At 40.8% G+C, this 17,125-nt stretch overlaps 1 protein-coding gene across 1 annotated transcript in view; it reads left to right on the top strand.

Annotated features, from left to right (window-relative positions):
- LOC119721605 (cytoskeleton-associated protein 5-like) overlaps window positions 1–17,125 on the top strand; it is a 73,130-nt gene that overhangs the window by 252 nt on the left and 55,753 nt on the right. The window contains exons 2-9 of the mRNA XM_038191684.1: window positions 8,720–8,843; window positions 9,664–9,857; window positions 11,020–11,146; window positions 11,613–11,864; window positions 13,508–13,640; window positions 14,966–15,069; window positions 15,704–15,817; window positions 16,954–17,058. Of these exons, the coding sequence (XP_038047612.1) occupies window positions 8,787–8,843; window positions 9,664–9,857; window positions 11,020–11,146; window positions 11,613–11,864; window positions 13,508–13,640; window positions 14,966–15,069; window positions 15,704–15,817; window positions 16,954–17,058 (1,086 nt within the window). The 5' untranslated portion in view covers window positions 8,720–8,786. The remainder of the gene's footprint in view (window positions 1–8,719; window positions 8,844–9,663; window positions 9,858–11,019; window positions 11,147–11,612; window positions 11,865–13,507; window positions 13,641–14,965; window positions 15,070–15,703; window positions 15,818–16,953; window positions 17,059–17,125) is intronic.

The raw sequence follows: 17,125 nt of genomic DNA, 5'->3' as shown, positions 1-17,125 counted from the left end.
GATCGACTGGGACTTGTGTCTGGTACCTTGTCTTATCTTTGGTGGAATGTTAAGTCTTGTTTAAAAGATTTGGGTGCCAGACTTAACATATATATTTTGGGCATTGAAATTTGACGTGTTTAAAAAATTTGTGTCTTATTTTTCAATTTCAGTGAACTTTAATATTAATTTTTAGAATGGTTTTGCCCTGTGCTGTCAACGTCAAACTGACATTTGTTCGAACAATTATTTTAAATTTATGAATATGATTCGGTTCAGTTTATGTTTTTTTCCCCACTTCTTTTGATTGTTGCGTGTGTGTGTATTTTTTTTTCAGCTAGGCCAAGTTTTTTAAATACTTGGATTATGGATTTTTTTGATCCCCGGACTAGGCAGCGAGCAGGAAAAAAATTAATTAAAAGGCCTAATAATATAATAATATAAGTAAGGTAGTGTATATTTTGCCAGAGGTAATGACGGCAAATTAACGGTTACTAAAGGTTTGCCGGCGGCAATCCATATCAACAGAGGGCGCTGTACTCTTTAAGATAGGGCTGAATTATAAGATGTATTAAATTCCCACCTAAAGTTGTGTAGCACGTTTGGTGTAGTTGTTAAGCAAAGGCTCTAGTAAGCGGGATGACTCGGGTTCGATTCCGACCGTGGCACATTTTAAAGTTTTTTTGTTCTTATCCCCAAATAAATAAGAATATTCTTCTTTATTATTTTAAAAAATATAAAATGGTCTGAATCCCATCTTGTCAATACGAGGTTACAATGATAATTTTGGCATGGAGCCAGACTAAAATTTGTCACCGGAAAATGTTTAAGTACAAAAAAACTGTAAATGCACATGTTCAGTGCATATCCGGCAAACTAAAGTTTACTAAAGGTTTGCCGTCTCCGGCAAAATATACACTGCCTATAAGTAATAATAAAAAAATCCACACATGTGGGGGCGCCCTTTACAGCGTGCCCATGATAATGGAATGGTGCACCCAGTAATTCAAATACGGTATTGGACACGAAAGTGCTCAAACAAACTGTCGTCATTCTGATTCAGTTTTACTGAATCAAAATTTGCCCTAGTAAAGTTACCAAACTTTGTGAAAAGAAAAAAAATTGTGCACGAACCACACGCCTGTAGTACGGAACGCGCCGTGGCAGAATCAGCCTAACAGCGCATCATACACGGCATGAAATGCCACATTGACTTGCATCACGGAACTAAAAAGGAATTCGAAAGTTAAAACCTATGAAAGCACATAAAAATTACATACATAAGGAAGGAGAAATCAGGTTTCAGACGTAGCAAAAACCGTCATATTTTATCTTGCTCCAAACGATGTTTACTTCATATTTTGTTTCGTCACTACCAGTGCACAAATGTAAAACACACAGGGGCTACTAGAAGGAGCATGCAGGGCATGGATTAGCTTGGGAAATCCCAGCGCAAATTCTCATCGGGAATTCGACATTTAACGCTGTGGTCACAACTATATATTTTTTTGCAGCGGTGGGGTCTGTGAAAAATGGCCCCAACCTATAATAGTCCTTTTCCTCCATTATCCAAACCCAGTTGAGATTAAATCACCTAATACCATGCAGCAGTCATTCACGAAAGTATCGACTTGAAACACAACAACACAAACTAAAATGTACAAAAAACCTGATGATTCGGTTGCATACACAGGCAAACTTGTACATGTACACATTTGCCTGTGCATGCAACATTTTCAGTTTTTTCAGCCCATTTTCAAGGAAAAATCTCAGTTGTGCAATGTGCATGTAACTTATATTTTCTAAATCGACCCCTGACTTGAAATCACAGAGCCAAAGTTACATGCATCTGTGCATGTAAAACCCTTCTAAATAAATTCAAGTATAATCTAGGGCTAAATTTATGCATGGCTGAGCATAAACAATACAAGGTTCGGCCTAAGACCTTGAACAGTGCATCCTCCAAAATCAGCCCCACTTTTTTTGCCATGTACATGTAGCCTCAATCCAGCAAAATCCTCCATTTTGCAAAGATGATTTTGAAGGATTTGGGAAGGTTAGGGTTGTATCATACGCATTTGAAGTTTAAAAAGCATTTTCAGTATATTCTTTGTCAGAATACAAAGAGTCAAATCAGACGTACATGTACATGTACCAACAAAAATGTATGTCTTTTGGGACATTATGCCGGAAACCCAATTTCTCGAATAGTTCAACTTAGGAATGCAGCTGTTTCTTGTTTCTCTGTAGATCTCTTTGTGGCGTGCTCCTTCATGGGTCCCTGCAAGCTACTATAGTAGATCAAGTAAAAATATCTCAGAGATCAGGATGTTCAATTAGACAGGGGCCTTACTCATACTAGGGCTGCAAGGGAAGGGGGGGGGGGTTCGACAGTAGATAAGAAACTTGAGGGTGTAGCCATGGATGACAAAGAACGCACATAAGTATGTACGATGTATGTACAGGTTATCCTATACGACTGAGGACTTGAGACAATGGGGTGTGTGGGATAACAATGGGTTGACGCTGCCCGAGGACCTAGGCACTAGTCCTCAGGAGAATTTCGTGTACAAACCTTATGAAAGCTGTTGAGAAGAAGTTAAAGTACAAACAAAAGGGAACCCCCCAAAAATGAAGGGGCGGTCCTCATGGGTATAGTAAAACACGACTGCGTGTGTACAAGCATTACATTCACTGTGTGGACTTCCAAACAAAAGATGTCCACATAAACCAGGTAGCAGCGACGTTGTGTGGACTTGCCCACGTCCACACAATGTTTCCCCCTCTCTGGAAAACAGGTTTAGAGGCATTTTTGGGTTAGGTTTATCCGTTGCAAAATGAAGAGAAACACTCAAGGGAATCATAGAAACAAACATTGGGTTGAAAGAGTTTTCACAGGTTTTTCTTAACTACACGAAAACAAAAGAATGTCCACACTAGGTATGTAACGTACATGTACATGTACATGTAAACATCCGTGAATGTTTGAACACTGCCTTATGGGGTACCGGAACAATGGGAGGTACCCCACAAGTCCATTTTGTGACCTTGTGGGGTACTAAAGTGGTACTATGTACCCCACAAGTTTTTCACGAAATAGATATATGGATTTTACTCAAAAACTAGGAATTTCCAAGGTGGGTTGATGTGTCGCAAATGGAAGAGTTTTAGAAAAGGGATATTAAGTCCGAATTTCAGCCCAGGAAATTAATTCTGGTTAAAAATAAGAGCATTTTGAAACTAGTGCGCGACATTGCAAAATTTTAGGACACGAGAACAAAGGAAGTACCCCACTTCTATGCCTGTGTAAGGGTGGGTGTGTATGCGTGTGTTGCTGAAATGTCGGGGCTCAAATTTGTTACCGGTAGGGTGGAGCATTTTTGAATAATTTGTACTTGATCAACTATTTGATTTTGAAATGTGCCAATCAATTTTAACATGCATGCGCCTTCCTACATGTAAATTGGCAGCCATTGGCATGCGCCTTAGCTTGTCAAAAATGAACAAAGAGCTTTTCTAAAATAATGTTAAGAACAGGTTAGCGGAATGGCTGATATTTTTTACCGATTTAAACATGAAACTTGAGCTAATTTTCTTCATGGGAGCTCTCAAATCATGCATAGAAAGGGGCTTTGTAAAACCATAGAGCTACATGTAGGACCTAGATGGTAAAACATGAAGGCTTATAAAACTTGCCTGTTTTTCTTTCAAGGCACAGTGAAATATGTACATTGTACATGGAAATCAGTTTCATGCCTGTCCATGCCTTTGAAATGGTACTAAATAATGAGACATTCTAATAATGTGTTTAGTAAACACATTCTGAAGTTTTCAACGGTTGTTGTCACAGTTGTACCAAAAATAACAATTTTAATTTCACAAAAGAAAGTTGTAATACACTCTTGAAAGGATTCAAATATGTTCTAGTTCATTTAATATTGCTCTATCCAGACGTCGTTTTCAAGGTTTTTTTTCCTAATGGATTTTCAATTTGTATATTTTATTTAATTAGTTGAAAAAAGCTTTTAAAAATGCTATTGTTGGAGGGGGGGGGGGTTCTTTTGCACCCACGATGCACAGAAGATATGAAGGCCTGAAACATCCAAATTTGTACAGTAAATGTATGTGGGCAGACGTTTTTGTTTGATTTCTCTTTCAAAAATCAATAACTTTTGTATTGGTAGGAAAACAGCAATTTAAAGGGAAAATACAACATTTGCAAACATCAAAAAATAAAACTACCAAATCATTTTGAAATACCTTGCTGGACTGTTAGTGAATGACAGTGTAAAGCATCCTATAAAATCATGGCACCTGGTATACTGTCATTTTCAAGAAAAGTGGTATTTTTGTATCAATTTCCAACGCTGGTCGGCCGACCAGCGTTGGAAAAAACTGGCTTTTTTTTAAATACTGGCCCCAATTGACCATCGCACTTGTTTGCAATCGATTACACACCTATGAATGGGTACAAACCAGCTAGACTGGTTCCCTGACCTTACAATTCCCCAACGTATGTATACTGCTCTGTTTCTTCTTATATGGAGTCAGGGAACCAGACTACAGGAAAATGATTGTTTTTCTTGTTTTTTATAGCATTTTCGAACCCAAAACCTCAAAAAAGTCAGTGTACATGTAACTATATTTGCTATATATTTCCAACATGTCCAACCCCCCAATTCCATCCATTTCTGAAAATGACAGCAAAAGCAAATGATGTATATTCCCTTTAAAAACAACATCTATTTTTTGGGGAGAAGCTAGAAAAAATAACACTGGAAGAACAGCTTTAATTTAGTTTAAATCAAATTGTAGATCATGTCTTTCATCTGGAAAAAAAAAAAAACTGAAGTTTTGCAGCGTATAGATGTATTCGAGCAATTCCAACGCTATGAAAGGAAGTGTCATAATGTCTGTGACAGAGCCAATTAACCATGAGATCTAATTAATGATTCAGAGAAATGATCCCAAACTCCTAGTCTGTAATCTCCTTGACCATTACTAGATGATGGATGTATTTATATGATTGGAAAAATACTTTTTCAGGTTTCTTCACTGAGCTCTTAAAAGGGTACCGGGTACATAACGATCCAAAATGAACCCAAACTCCTAGTCTGTAATCTCCTTGACCATTAGGCCTACTACATGTAGATGACGGACATTGTATTAGATTTGCAAAAGACATTTTCAGGTTTATTCACTGAGTTCTTATTTAGCTCTGTCCTGGACATTGACTGACCACTGAACCATTTCCCAATATTTTCGGTCACGCCACACCATTCCTAAAAATAACCACCCGTGCTAGAGTAAAGACCCTTCTGCTGTTTTGCTGCAACCATTCCGGAATGTAACATTATCCCTCATCCGGCCGGCCTGCCTGAGTCACATATTTTCATTTCGGTGGACAGTGAAAAATGAGCGCTGATAAACATTGGCTTTTATCTGCTTTGGTGAGAAGGGCGGAAGTGTTTGGATTGTTTTATATAAATATGGCAATGATTTTTGGTCTTCTCTTTACACTCATGATGACTGTAGGGGAACATTCTTTTTCTTTGGAATTCCATTCATATTACGTTGGATATCCGACATACTCATTAAAAATTCTCTCGGTTCTACATGTAAAATCTTGAAATGCTCATGCTTTTTTTGGGTGCATTATGATCTGATTTTCATATTGTGCGGCTCGTCTTAAAATACCCGCAACCGTTTTTGTTTGCGAGGCTCTAGCGCCGGTGCGGAAACATGATCAAAATATGTCATGAATTTAAAAAAAAAGTGTTCAAGTTATTACTAGAGTTTTGAACTAAAATAGTACAGATTTGTCAGCAATCACTCGCAATTGATTCCAGAGGAATTAGAGTAGGTTTCTGAAACAGTTTGTTCTTGAAAAAAAAAAAATCAAAATATGATAGAAATGGGGGGGGGGGGGAGGTTGGCATGACTCCAATTGATTTCGAGTTTTGAATCAGTTGTCTCCAGTTCTGGTGCAGACTCACTGTTCTTTTTGCAAAGGCATGCATGCACATTAAAGAGTAAGATGCATATTTGTGTATTTAATTATAGTCTTAATTATTATTGTTCAATTGCACAAATACTATCTACATGTGCTTGTGTTCAGCACAACAGGGGTGAAATTTGTCAGGATTTTTGCTGATTTCAGGATTAAAAAAAACAACTTTTGAAATCTGAAATTCCTGAGATCATATCATATTGGTGTTGTTACCTATGAAGATTTGCATGTTACACGTTATGCACACATAAAACAAAAGAAGATTATTTTAAAGGGAATGTGCATCATTGGCTTTCACTGTAATTTTCAGAAATGAACTACCGGTAGTTGAGGGGTTACGTATAATAGATCAAAATATTGTTACACTGACATGTTTGAAGTTTTGTGTACGAAAATGCTCGAAAAAACCAAGAAAAACAAAAATGTTCAAGAAGTCTTATTCCCTGACTCCACTAAAGATGAAATGGATCAATTTATAGATGCCGGAAAATTGTAAGGTAAGGGAACCAGTCTAGCTGGCCTGCACCCGTTCATGAACATGTAACCAATAGCAAACACAATTTGAACTGAAACAAATGGTAAATATGGAGCAGTAGTTGAACAATAGTTAGGTTTTTCCAACGGTGGTCGGCTGACCACCGTTGGAAATGTATACAAAAATACCATTTTCTTGAAAATGACTTCACACCAGGTGCCGTAATTTTACAGAATGCTTGTGACTGTCATTTACCAACATCCTAGTAAGGTATTTCGTAAAAACTTGGTAGTTTTATTTTTCGATGTTTGCAAATGTTGTACATGTATATTCCCTTTATGGGATGCCTTTAGGCAAATACAAACATACCATAGAGCCTTTCGGGCTCTGTCGCCCTTAGTGACCCCAAAACCCCTCTGACGATTATTTTGTGGATTTTTCATTTGCCCCCAATCTCACCTCTAGAGACATACAGTGTACACATGTACATGTATGTACATGTATATGATACCTGTACATGTACAGTGTGCATTACATGCATTGCTTTATACAATGCATACATGTAAGTGTATGAAGGATTTCCTAGAAGATGCACATACTGAATCCATGCAGTGTCTCATAGGACATCCACGTACATGTTTATGTACATGTACTGCATGACTCATCTACCTGTGGGGTAATTAATGCTGAAGACATGCAAGTTATGGAACACGCACACATTGCATGGAACCACAGAGTAATGACAAATACTGAACGCCATCAATAGGGATTGGAAAATGGTGTGAATATTGTGACATTCAGTCCAAGGTCAGTAGGTGCTCACTGCTTTTAAGTCAGTGTTAAGTTGTCTTCCGAAAGATGCCCAATTTTCTTTTCATATTTACATGTAAGGGCTTTCTTGCATCCTCTGTTTGCTTTTTTTTTCCAATCTGCTCAGCTTCTAGAATGTTGAGTGTTGTGTTGTAACTAATTTTCTGGGGTTTTTGTTCAGTTATAATTGGTTGATTTTGGCAAGGAGCTAAATATGAACACGCATTCTGTGCAAAAGTGTCCTTTCTGTCACAATCAGTCAAGTGACTGTTTTTAAATTTTGAGTGCTCCCTGCCTACATGAGGCAGGATTGACTGGCTGTGACTGTTTACGTAACTTGATACAGCTATGCTTTGACTGTAGGTGATCAGCACGCTGTTGCCTACCACTTGCCTGCTTTTGTCTGTTGACTGAATTTGACTAGTCACAGTGCTTGCTTGAAATATGATCTGATTGTCGGCGACTAGCCTGTGTAAAAGGCATGGCAGGGAAGAGGATTGATTTTTTGACTGTCTGTGACTGTTGAGATAGCAGGAGGGTTAAAGAATCAATATTTGCACAAATACAGACAGGGCAATTAATACACATTTTGTGGTCCTGTTTTTATTCAGGGATGTAGTCGGGTCCATCACAAGTTCATCACAAGTCCAGTCAAAAGTCCAGTCACAAGTCCATCACAAGTCCAGTCACAAGTCCATCACAAGTCCATCACAAGTTCAGTCACAAGTAACAGTGGATGAACAATAACAAAGGAATGCCTTTGTCAAAGCTCATTTGAATAGCTTGTGAGTTGAATTGGGACTGGAGGACTTGTGATGGACTTGCAGGGACTTGTGATGGACTCAAATACATCCCTGTAGACGTTTGAACAAGTTGTCCTCCAAAATGGTACTCTCATTATGCATGAAAAAAACAAAGCCCTGATTTTCATGAGCAGGTACGCGTTAAAGAAAATCACCTTTGACAGAACAGAAGCAGTTGTTGGCACATTGCAGGAAATTGGACTAATTACTCTCCATTGTTCATCCATTTTATTTTAATTTGAGGTGGGGTGGCAGTGACAGAAGTTTATGCATTCTAAGTAGTCACTGGTTTTCCGACTTTCTCTTCGTCCGTACGGACACTCCAGTTTTGTACTACACCATCATCATTAGGCTATTGATGTTAGTGTTTGTTGCATTTTTTGAGAACAGTTTGTGACAGAAGTGTAATTACTGTCGAACATCATCCTTTGTCTCAACCGTTTATCGTAGTAGTTTGGTACAACATCAAATGTGGTCAGTCCATTTTCTTCACTGTAAGTTACGTGTAGTGAAGGAAGTTGACAGTCTTCATGCCGCAAATAAAACGTCAACTGTGCTATTTCATTTTATCGGAAGTTTTTGGTGTAATTTCACCATTTTTCGTAATGTCTTATGTTCTTTTTTACTTTCTCATTTTTGCAGATCATTGACGTTGGTTCACAATTCAAAGTTTGACATTTATCTGGATGAATGACCTTTGACCTCCGAGATGGCCGAAGACACAGAATACCTGAAGTTACCCATTGACGAGCAGTGCGTCCACAAGGTAAACTTGCCAAACTGGGAAAGAAATTGATGGTAACCCTTTTTGGGGGAAGGGGGGGGGGGGGCATTGCATGTACATGTCTAGGTAACCTCCCTTTTCAACACACAGACCACAGTGATGATGCATTGTTTGTAATCCATTATTTGTATATTACCATGTTTTTTATACGTTCTCTTCATACAATCCTTTAAACAAAATCCTCAAAAATCTGGAATTATGAGGTATTTTTTTGGGGGGGGGGGTTGAGTTCAGGTAAAACAAGCTTGATCGGATCTCGGAAGCTGCGGGCCAACAAATTCGTGTTCATGCAAGAGTCACGTGATTGTGCCATGTAATTTCTGGAAGGAGTAGTGTTTCTAGTAAAAAAAAAAATCAGCTTTTTGACTCCAGTGACCCAGGATGACTTTTGACCCCAGTTTGGTCATGTGACATGTTGGGGCTGGGCTACTGATACTTTTGACAAAATGTTTGGTTGAAATCGATCAAAATATGTTGGCGCAATAGACAATGTCAATTCTGTTACTAAGTAACTAACTAACTTTCTAACTAACTAACTAACTAACAGAGAGACATGATAATTTGTTCAGCTGCTATCCCGCAGCTGACAATATCAATGGCTTTATGTGTAATTTAGAATTTACATGTATTTTATTTTTGTATTTATTTATTTTGTTATTTTCTGGTAATGAAACCAAGGATTCCTCAAAAGTGCCATAGGAACTGTACATAGCTCGAAAGCCTTAAGAAACCTGCAGAGAGAAGACAATGAGAAGAAATTACAGTATAAATTATATGATCGACAACTTATTTACTTTGTTAGTTATGGAAAGCCCGGTTGCACGGCTACGAAGAAGCGGCCAAGATCTTCGGCCGCGTCACCGACGAGAAGAGCCCCGAGTTCTCCAAGTACGCCGGCCTGCTCAAGAAGTTTGTGACCGATTCCAACGCCGTGGCCCAGGAGAAGGGGCTGGACGCCGTGCTGGCGTTTCTGGCGAAGGCGGCCTTGGCACCCAGGTCAGTAGTAATCAAATCGAATTAACAATTTCATGTCAGGAAAATAACAGTGGCTCATTCCTGGACCTACATGTGTGACACTTTTTAGCGAAGTGTACTCCCTCTTGAAGCCTATGCCAGTTGGCTGTGATTCAGTTTCAGACATTTGAAACAGATGTTATGTGGTAAATGTATAGAGGGATTTTGAAACTCCCTTTTTCACCCAAAACCAAGTTCATTAGCCGATTCAGAACAGAATGTTTGTATATGCATTAACCCTAACTAGGCCTGTACATCCGCGGTTAGTAGGGAACGGTTAGTTAGGAACCAGGTCCCCGATGGAAAAAATATGGGTACCTGTTAAAGAAACCCAACCCCAAGTGGTGCCAAGCTGTTATAAATGCTGGGAGAGCTTTTACTCGGCGTTAACTTTTCGTCACTTTTGCGTTCTACGGGCGCCGCCATCTTGGATTTTACACGGACGAAACTAGTGACGTCAAGTTAATCGTCATTCTGGACTCATGAGCGCTAATTGTTTGAATGAAACTTGAATTGTTTGATTAGAATATAATGACAAAACAAGAGAAAATTGATTGTTAGTAATTTGTAAAGTTGGTTACGCCATGGTTACGGGTACCCGATTCTGTAATCGGGAACCGGTTCCTGACATCAACGGTCGGGTACTCGGGTACCTGGTTCCGATGCACACCCCTAACCCTAATCCCCTAGGCCCTTTAGGCTAGGAACCATCCTCAATCCTGCAAAATCCTCCAATTGCCACCATGTAAAATTTGGATTAAGCCTCAATCCTCCAAAATCATCCATTATTTCTTGAGTTTGTTCGGTGGAGGGGTGACCATTGCCTCAATCCTTCAAAATCCTCCAACAATCACTGTTAATGGGTTGAGGCATTGCCGATGACATTCAGAAGCCGTGCGGATGATATCCAGCATAAACAATGCTGGGTACAGTCTACGAACTCGACACAATGCATCCTCCAAAATCAACAGACACTTTTTTTTTTGGCCATTCATCCTCAATCCTCCAAAATCCTCCAAAACCGGCTGGAGGATTTTTGGTCTTGAGGAAGGTTAAGGTTAACACAGTTTTGCAGCATTTCACTTTGATATATTGGCATATGATACACATGTGTTAATACATTATCCATCCTTTGATTTTTAAGGACGTGTGGCGAGGTCGTTTCAGCCGTAGTCCTCAAGTGTCTGAACTCCCCAAGGACCAAGACTAAAGAAAAAGGATCCGAGATCATCATGGTGTACATTGAACTGGAGAAACAAGAAATAGTCACGGTAAGTTTACATCTCGCCCCCCCCCCCCCCTTTTCCTTAACCCTCCTAGCGGGAAGTCAATATTCAGAGCAATAATAATGAAAACCCTTTAAAACCCTGCAGGTCAGTTTCAGGTGAAGGGATATGAAGTGTTAAATTAACTGTGTCACACAGAGAGTCACTGCCCACAAAAACAGCACTGGAGAGCAGTGAAGCATGACCGAATCTGCCTGCTTGCCCTGAGCTTAACCACACACAAGAATCATGCAGGGATTTGAAGTGTTATCCATACTCCACAGAAGATTACCTCAAAAGGAATTTGAAGTGTGGGTGCTAACTCTATGGGCAAAAAATGGTTTTGCAAAACTTGAAGGGTTGTAAAGACTTGGAGGGTTTAAATTTAAAAAAAAGAAGGGTGAAACAGTTTCAGGCCAACTTTTTGAAAAATATTTTCTTAGCAAACTCGATTTTTTTTTATCCATTACAGGAGGAACTTATAAAAGGTTTCACCAACAAACAGCCCAAGATTGTAGCGGCCTGCTGCCGCATTATCCGGGAGGCCATCCGCGACTTTGGGTCAAAGGTTATTGCGCTCAAACCAGTCGTCAGATCGTTCACGAAACTTCTGGAGCACAGCGACAAGTCCGTCCGCGAGGAAGCCAAATTGCTAGCCGTGGAGTTGTACAGATGGATCAACAACGCTCTGAAACCGTTATTATCCAACATCAAACCTGTACAGGTACTTGATTAGTTTATTATCGGTGTTGTAGTTTAGTTCATCACACGTCCATCGCAAGTCCGTCATGAGTCTATCACATGTCCATCACATGTCAATCACATGTCCATCACAAGTTCATCCCAAGTCTATCATAAGTCCACAAATCAATCGTAAGTTCATCACATGTCCATCACAAGTCCATCACACGTCCATCATATGCCCATCACAATTCCATCGCAAATCCATCACAAGTCTGTCACAATTCTATCACATGTCTGTCACAAGTCCATCACTTGTTCATCACATGTCCATCACAAGTCCATCACAAGTCCATCACAAGTCCATCACATGTCCATCACAAGTCCATCACATGTCCATCACAAGTCCATCACAAGTCCATCACAAGTCCATCACAAGTCCATCACAAGTCCATCACAAGTCCATCACAAGTCCATCACAAGTCCATCACATGTCCATCACAAGTCCATCACATGTCCATCACAAGTTCATCCCAAGTCTATCATAGGTCCACAAGTCCATCGTAAGTCCATCACATGTCCATCACAAGTCCATCACAAGTATGATCACATTAGGCTGATCTGGAATTGCTGCGTAAACCTTGTCTCATGGCCTGAAGAGCAGGGATATTAATTGTGAAGACTCTTGCTAAATCCACCACTATGTGCAGAAACCCAGCGATAATGTTGTTTTATTCAAAGGCGTCAAGTCCCATGTGAAGTAAGAGTAACTCATGCGATTCAAGAGTTTACCAAGGAGTGTTTGTTTTTCCCAGTGCATTGTGGGAGGTGGTCGACAAACTCACAGCGCAGGACCATTGAAATTGTTAGTTTTTTTCATAAGCGTATGATTCAAGGATCTGTTTGCCCTTTTCGTTTCTGTTTTTCGAAATGGTGTTTTTTTGTAAGGCGGCAAACACTGTGCCCCAATCTATAACAAATTAGCTCAAGTTGTCTACTGACATTCATTCAAATCGGCTGTGTTTTGTCGACAGTAAACTTGCCAAATGGATTCTCCATTGCAAACTCTTGGTGGCGCACTGCATTGTGAATCGCCTGAATTGGGCTAAATCTCTTTAAATTCTGCAAAATCCCCTACATAGTTTAGTGGATGTTGGAGGAGCCGAGAATGTAAAGGTTCAAGGGCCAAAGGTGCCAGGAATGTATAAATGGGATCCTTGCAGTGCCCATTTCATCACTCTTAACCCTAACTCCCTAGGCCATTTTGCTAGGAAGTAGCCTCAATCCTGCAAAATCCTCCACTTGGCCACATGGTAAAATAGCATATAGCCTCAATCCTGCAAATTCCTCCATTGTTTCATGAATGTGGTCCATGGAGGGGTGACCACTGCCTGAATCCTGCAAAATCCTGCGGCAGTGACTGTCAGTATGTTGAGGCTTGGCCAGTGACATCCTGGAGCAGTACGGAGGATTTCAAGCATAATCCAGGCCTGTATTTATGCATGGCTGAGCAAAAACAACACAAAGTCTGGCCCAAGACCTTGACAAAGTGTATCCTACGTAATCAGTAACGCACGTTTGCCATGTAATCCTCCAAATTCTTCCACTTTAGCAAAGAGGATTTTGAAGGATTTAGGGCGGTTAGGGCTAATGGCTCTGTTCTTATTTTTCTTTGCCTTTTCACAGCTCAAGGAATTGGAGGAGGAATTTGAGAAGCTTCCCAACAAGCCTCCCAAGCAGACGCGCTTCCTCAAGTCCCAGCAGGACCTCAAGGCAGCGGCCGAGGCAGCCGGAGACGAGGAGGAAGAAGAGGACGAAGGTGAGAGGACATTGCTTTATACTTGTGGTGTGTCCTTGGGCAAGGCACTTTTCACTAATTATCAAAGTAAATGAGCCCAATGGGAAAATATTGAAGTTTTTACTGAGAAAACACTTGCAAATGTTCAGACCAGTCTCATATGGTTTGTGCACAGGGTGACAAGTGATGGCCTGGGCCCAATTTTACGGCGCTGCTAAGCACACGATTATATGCTAACAGAGCCTCCGTCTGTTTCATGGATACCGTAAGCAAAAGCACAGCAAAAGGCACGCTTACTTCAGAGGACAAAGTTGCTTAACTCAGTGACGAAACAATAGAAATCTCCATTAGCACGTCCGCGCCGTGAAATAGTGCTTAAGGTTAGCAATATTTTCTGCTGTGCTAAGCACAACTTTTCTGCCAACTGTTAAGCAGTGCCGTGAAATTGGGCCCAGATATGGGAATCTTTCCAGCATGTCTTTGCCACTTTTGAGAGCCCCTTGGAGGGAACACCACATGTTCCTGATTGTGCAAAGTTAGGCCATAGCGTCTACATGCGTGAGCATCAAGCGTCGTCGGCACGCGCAGAATACGTTCAAATTTAACTTGCGATGGTCTCCCAGACTAATGCGCCCCAATAATTTTGGATCATTCGAAATACTCAGTGGATGGACCGGGAACCAGTCTAGGTCTCCCCCTACTCTCCTTTTCTGGCTGTTGATGGTGTACTTGTGCACAGAGCCTATATAGCCCATCAGGCCGGCGTTTGTCTCCGGTTTCATTAGCATGCCATGACTGAGAATATGTGACCTGCCATATCATAATGAGGAATACCCCCACCTTTGACTTTTCAAGTTACATATCATGCTAAAGCGCAAATCAGTGGATTTCCAGTGATAACAAATTTATTTCTGTAGCTTAATTTATCCCAAAGACATGACGCAGGAACTTCAAAAGTGTCCCGCCGAACTTTGCCGACCTCATTTCAAGAAGAAAGGCTTCGAAAAAAGAAAAGAAAAAACGTATTGCGCCACCCGGGCAGTAAAAAAGGGTTCTTCAATTTTTCCACTTTTACTGGTAATTTTTCCCCAAGAAAAATGCAGAGTGTGAATCTTGGATACCTTGGCTACTGAAAAAAAAAAAAAAATTATATTGATTTTGACATGAGTTTTCTAGTATATCCAACTTCAGGCATGGATTACTCAAAATAAGGTGTTGGGGGACATTCCTTATTTTGCCACAGTAGGTCACATATTTCTATTCCCCCCCCCCCCCCCTCCCCCCTGGATGGAACGTCATTGACTAATTGATTAATTTGATCAATGTATGATATTGATAATTGACAGATGATGATGATGTAGCTGATGCAGGGCCCGCCATTGACCCCTACGATCTCCTGACGGCTGTGGACATCCTCAGCAAGATGCCCAAAGACTTCTACGACAACATGGTACATTCCAAACTTGGCCCTCAATTTCTCCGAATCGGATTGTGACTTTTTGTTTCATTTTGTGAAAATAAATAAAAACACCTCCAGTAAAATTATCGAGTGTTAAGTCCTGTACTTTCCAAGTTAACCTGAAATTTGAGACCTGCTCCCACAAAATGCATACTAAGTTTAGAAATGTTTTTGTTTTTTGTTAAGTTTTGGCATTTTGAAATTCCTGAGGTTTTCAGCTCCAGAGTGACGTAGGATTTTATAGGTACTGAGATGCTATAACTCCTTGGAGAAGGATTAAGTGATAAATGCTGATAACCCAATTATGAGATAAACACACGTATTGAAATGATTTTTTAAATCAATTTCTATACACATTTCTGTCACTAAATTGACCAATGAAACACACTTCTGCTGGATGGATTATATTCATATTTTGGGAAGTTGGAGGTTTATAGTTACTGATTCAGAAAAGCTATAAACCTCAAATGATCAGTTTCACCCCAAAATGACTGCACATTCACGTGTCCTGGTTTCGTGGGAACAGGTCTCATTTTCGCCTTGCAATGGACATTTAGTGGGCTGTATATTTCTCCGCGTGATCATCTTATTGATGAGCATTTTCTTCCCACGTTGCATCTTACAGGAAGAGAAGAAGTGGCAGATACGCAAGGAGGCCCTAGAGAACCTTCTCCCCTTGGTGTCCAACCCCAAGATTGAGCCTGGCGACTTTGGGGATCTCGTACGAACACTGAAGAAGGTAAGTGCGATCTGATTTTTGTTTAGGTGGGGTGTTAAGAGTAACCTATTTTTCGCAAAACAAAAGTCGGACTTGTGATAAGTGATGGCCATTTGGTGAAATGTTGTAAAGTCTGTCTGGCAAGAATAGATTTTTAAAAAATAGTAAAGTCTGTCATGAGCCAGTATAGCCCATCAGGCCGGTTTTTATCTCCGGTTTTCAGTGGCAAGAAACGGCTGAGAATATTTCTGTTCCCCTTTGGAAGGGATGCCAGTCTATCGCAGGTTACTCCCCCAGCTAATGCCAGTACCCAATCATACCCCCGGTCGGAGAGAGGCAAGATGGGATGAAGTGGCTTGCCCATGGACACAACATGGCCAGCAGCTGGATTCGAACCCCTGACCCTCTGATCATGAGTGACCAACCCTAACCACTAGGCCACACTCCTCAAGAATAGATGCTGGTACCCGTTTATAGTCCAAGGTAGAGAGAAGCAAGTGGGGTGAAGTGGCTTGCCCAAGGACACAACATACGACCAGCAGCTGGATTCAAACCCCTGACCCTCTAATCATGAGTCACGAACCCTAACCACTAGGCCACATTCCCCCTCAAGGATAGATGCTAGTACCCGTTTATACTCCTGGGTGGAGAGAGGCAAGTGGAGGTGAAGTGGTTTGCCCAAGGACACAACATATGACCAGCAGCTGGATTCGAACCCCTGACCCTCTGATCAGGAGTCACGAACCCTTACCACTAGGCCACACTCCCCCTCAAGAATAGATGCTGGTACCCGTTTATAGTCTTAGGTAGAGAGAGGCAAGTGGGGGTGAAGTGGCTTGCCCAAGGACACAACATATGACCAGTAGCTGGATTCGAACCCCTGACCCTCTGATCATGAGTCACGAAACCTAACCAAGAATAGATGCTGGTACCCGTTTAAAGTCTTAGGTAGAGAGAGGCAAGTGGGAGGCAAGTGGGGTGAAGTGGCTTGCCCAAGGACACTACATGTGATTCGAACCCCAGACCCTCTGATCATGAGTCACGAACCCTAGCCACTAGACCACAATCCCCCTCAAGAATGTATACTCTGGTAAACTTGAAATTTTCATCATTTTGTAACAATAAATATCATTGAATGTGATGATTTGCTATTGCAGACTGTGGCCAAGGACAACAATGTCATGATCGTAGCGCTCGCTGCGAAGTGCCTGACCAGCCTAGCCAACGGCATCAGAAAGAAGTTCTCACCCTACGCTGCAAGTGTAAGTTAAAGGGAATGTACATCATTGGCTTTTGCTGTAATTTTCAGAAATGAACTATTTGAGGGGT

This window comes from Patiria miniata, unplaced genomic scaffold, assembly GCF_015706575.1.
Source record: "Patiria miniata isolate m_02_andy unplaced genomic scaffold, ASM1570657v1 HiC_scaffold_1, whole genome shotgun sequence".
Classification (NCBI taxonomy): Eukaryota; Metazoa; Echinodermata; class Asteroidea; order Valvatida; family Asterinidae; genus Patiria; species Patiria miniata.
The sequence above is the reverse complement of the archived record's forward strand: the minus strand, read 5'-3'. Positions and strand labels throughout refer to the sequence as shown.